The sequence below is a fragment of the Aquarana catesbeiana genome, linkage group LG03 (assembly GCF_042186555.1).
Source record: "Aquarana catesbeiana isolate 2022-GZ linkage group LG03, ASM4218655v1, whole genome shotgun sequence".
Taxonomy (NCBI): Eukaryota; Metazoa; Chordata; class Amphibia; order Anura; family Ranidae; genus Aquarana; species Aquarana catesbeiana.
Window position 1 is genome coordinate 693,367,051 of NC_133326.1, and position 1,958 is coordinate 693,369,008.

Below are 1,958 nucleotides of genomic sequence, written 5' to 3' on the forward strand. Positions count from 1 at the left end.
TGATCCCATGGAAATATTGCTAAGCCATTAATACCCCCAGTGGTTGCATGCAATGTATTCTGCATATATAAATAAAAGCCATGGTACTTTATATAATCAGAGAAAACACCTAAGAGGAAATATGGATCTGCTGAATTTCATTTGATCTTTATCTGTTGGTATTACTGCTGTTGTAATTAACTGTTATTGGAAAATATGTGCAATGTGTAGATTTAGAATACTAAAACTCAAGTCAAGTTTTTTTATTTCCATTTTGTTAATTGTATATTTTTTTATTTTGCAAACTTGAACAATATTTACTAGTTTGTACTACTGGAGGATCCTTAGCATTATGCAATTGTTGCTAGCTAACAAGTAACTACTTAAATGTGTAAAGTACACTATTCTATGGAGATATGGAGATCAATTGACCAGTTTTGTCCCTAATAAACTTTGATCTGGTTGATTGTTATGTGTAATTGCACCATGCATAGGACTTCTCTTGTTGGTCCTGTTTTTTATTTGTATTTGTCCCTCATACCTTCTTTCCTTTCCTTTCTCCCTCACTTCCTTCTTTTTCTCATCCATGTCTTCCTATCCACCCACCTGCCTTTTTAATTCCATACTTTTTTCCTTTTCTTCTTTCTCACCATACAAATTTGGTTGGAATAATTTTTACTTGCCAAGCAAACTAGTTTCAAATACATTTTATATCCTGTTTTCAGGTTATGGATGAGAAAAATGTAACTGTGATTACTGTGATCCAGTTCTTGGGGTTTCATATCCCTACAAGCATAACATTTTTGGTCTTCTTTCTCTTTCTTATATTGTATTGTGTTACAATATGTGGAAACCTCCTGATCATCACATTGGTGTCCTACAGCAAAACCCTCCATTCTCCCATGTACTTCTTCCTCTCCCAATTATCTGTATCAGATATCTTTTTAACAACTGATGTTGTTCCTACCATGCTCCATACTGTTTTAGAAAATTCTACTACTGTATCAGTTTCTGAATGTATCACCCAGTTCTATTTCTTTGCTGCAACAGAAAGTTTGGAGTGTCTTCTTCTGACAGTGATGTCTTATGACAGATATGTGGCCATCTGTAAACCTTTGCATTATACTTTGTTAATGAGTCACCAATTTTGTTGGATAACAGTTATCATAAGTTGGAGCTTAAGTTTCTTAGCAGTTTTGATTCCCACTTTAACCATATCCACATTACAGTTTTGTGGTCCCAATATCATCGATCACTTTTTCTGTGATCTTGATCCGATCCTACAACTTTCCTGCTCTGACACCACCATCATTCAACTAGAAGCAACATCACTGAGTGCAGTGTTTGCTGTAATCCCATTTTTTATCATAATTGTATCGTATGTTTACATCATTTTCACTATTTTTGAAATCCCGTCTATTACTGGGAGGCAGAAAGTTTTCTCAACGTGCAGTTCCCACTTGACTGTTGTCTCCATTTTTTATGGTACCATTGTCTGCGTGTATTTGATACCTAGTAGAGTACAGTCATGGGACATTACTAAATTCTTGTCCTTACTGTATACTGTATTCACCCCATTGCTGAACCCAATTATATACAGCCTGAGGAATAAAGAATTGAAACAAGTTGCGGGAAAAATTAGTAACAACTTTTTAAACTTGAATGTCAAAAATAATTAAAAACATTTAAATGACTTTACAAGGCTATGATCAAATAATTAAAATTAAAGTAAAGCCAATTTATTTGGATTGAGTGGGGGGAAGATAAGAATACCTTTTTGCCCTTTTATTTCTTTCTGGGTGCTTCCCGTCATAATTACAGTGGTTTCACTAAACAGGAAGCGAGGGAAAATCTTAGGTTTTAGTTCTCTCCTACTCACCGAAAGAAAAAATAATTTCTATATCTTTCTGTGTTACTGTTGGAGTTTATGGTCAATTCTGTGTGTTTGTGGTTCATGGCTTTTTCTAACTTGTTTCAGA

The 1,958-nt window shown here is 34.4% G+C and overlaps 1 protein-coding gene across 1 annotated transcript; it reads left to right on the forward strand.

Moving 5' to 3' along the window:
- Positions 1-707: 707 nt before the first annotated feature.
- On the forward strand, positions 708-1,658 carry LOC141134219 (olfactory receptor 11L1-like). The gene has a single exon (XM_073623802.1). It carries the CDS (start codon positions 708-710, stop codon positions 1,656-1,658), a length of 951 nt encoding a protein of 316 aa, XP_073479903.1.
- The last annotated feature ends 300 nt before the right edge of the window (positions 1,659-1,958 follow it).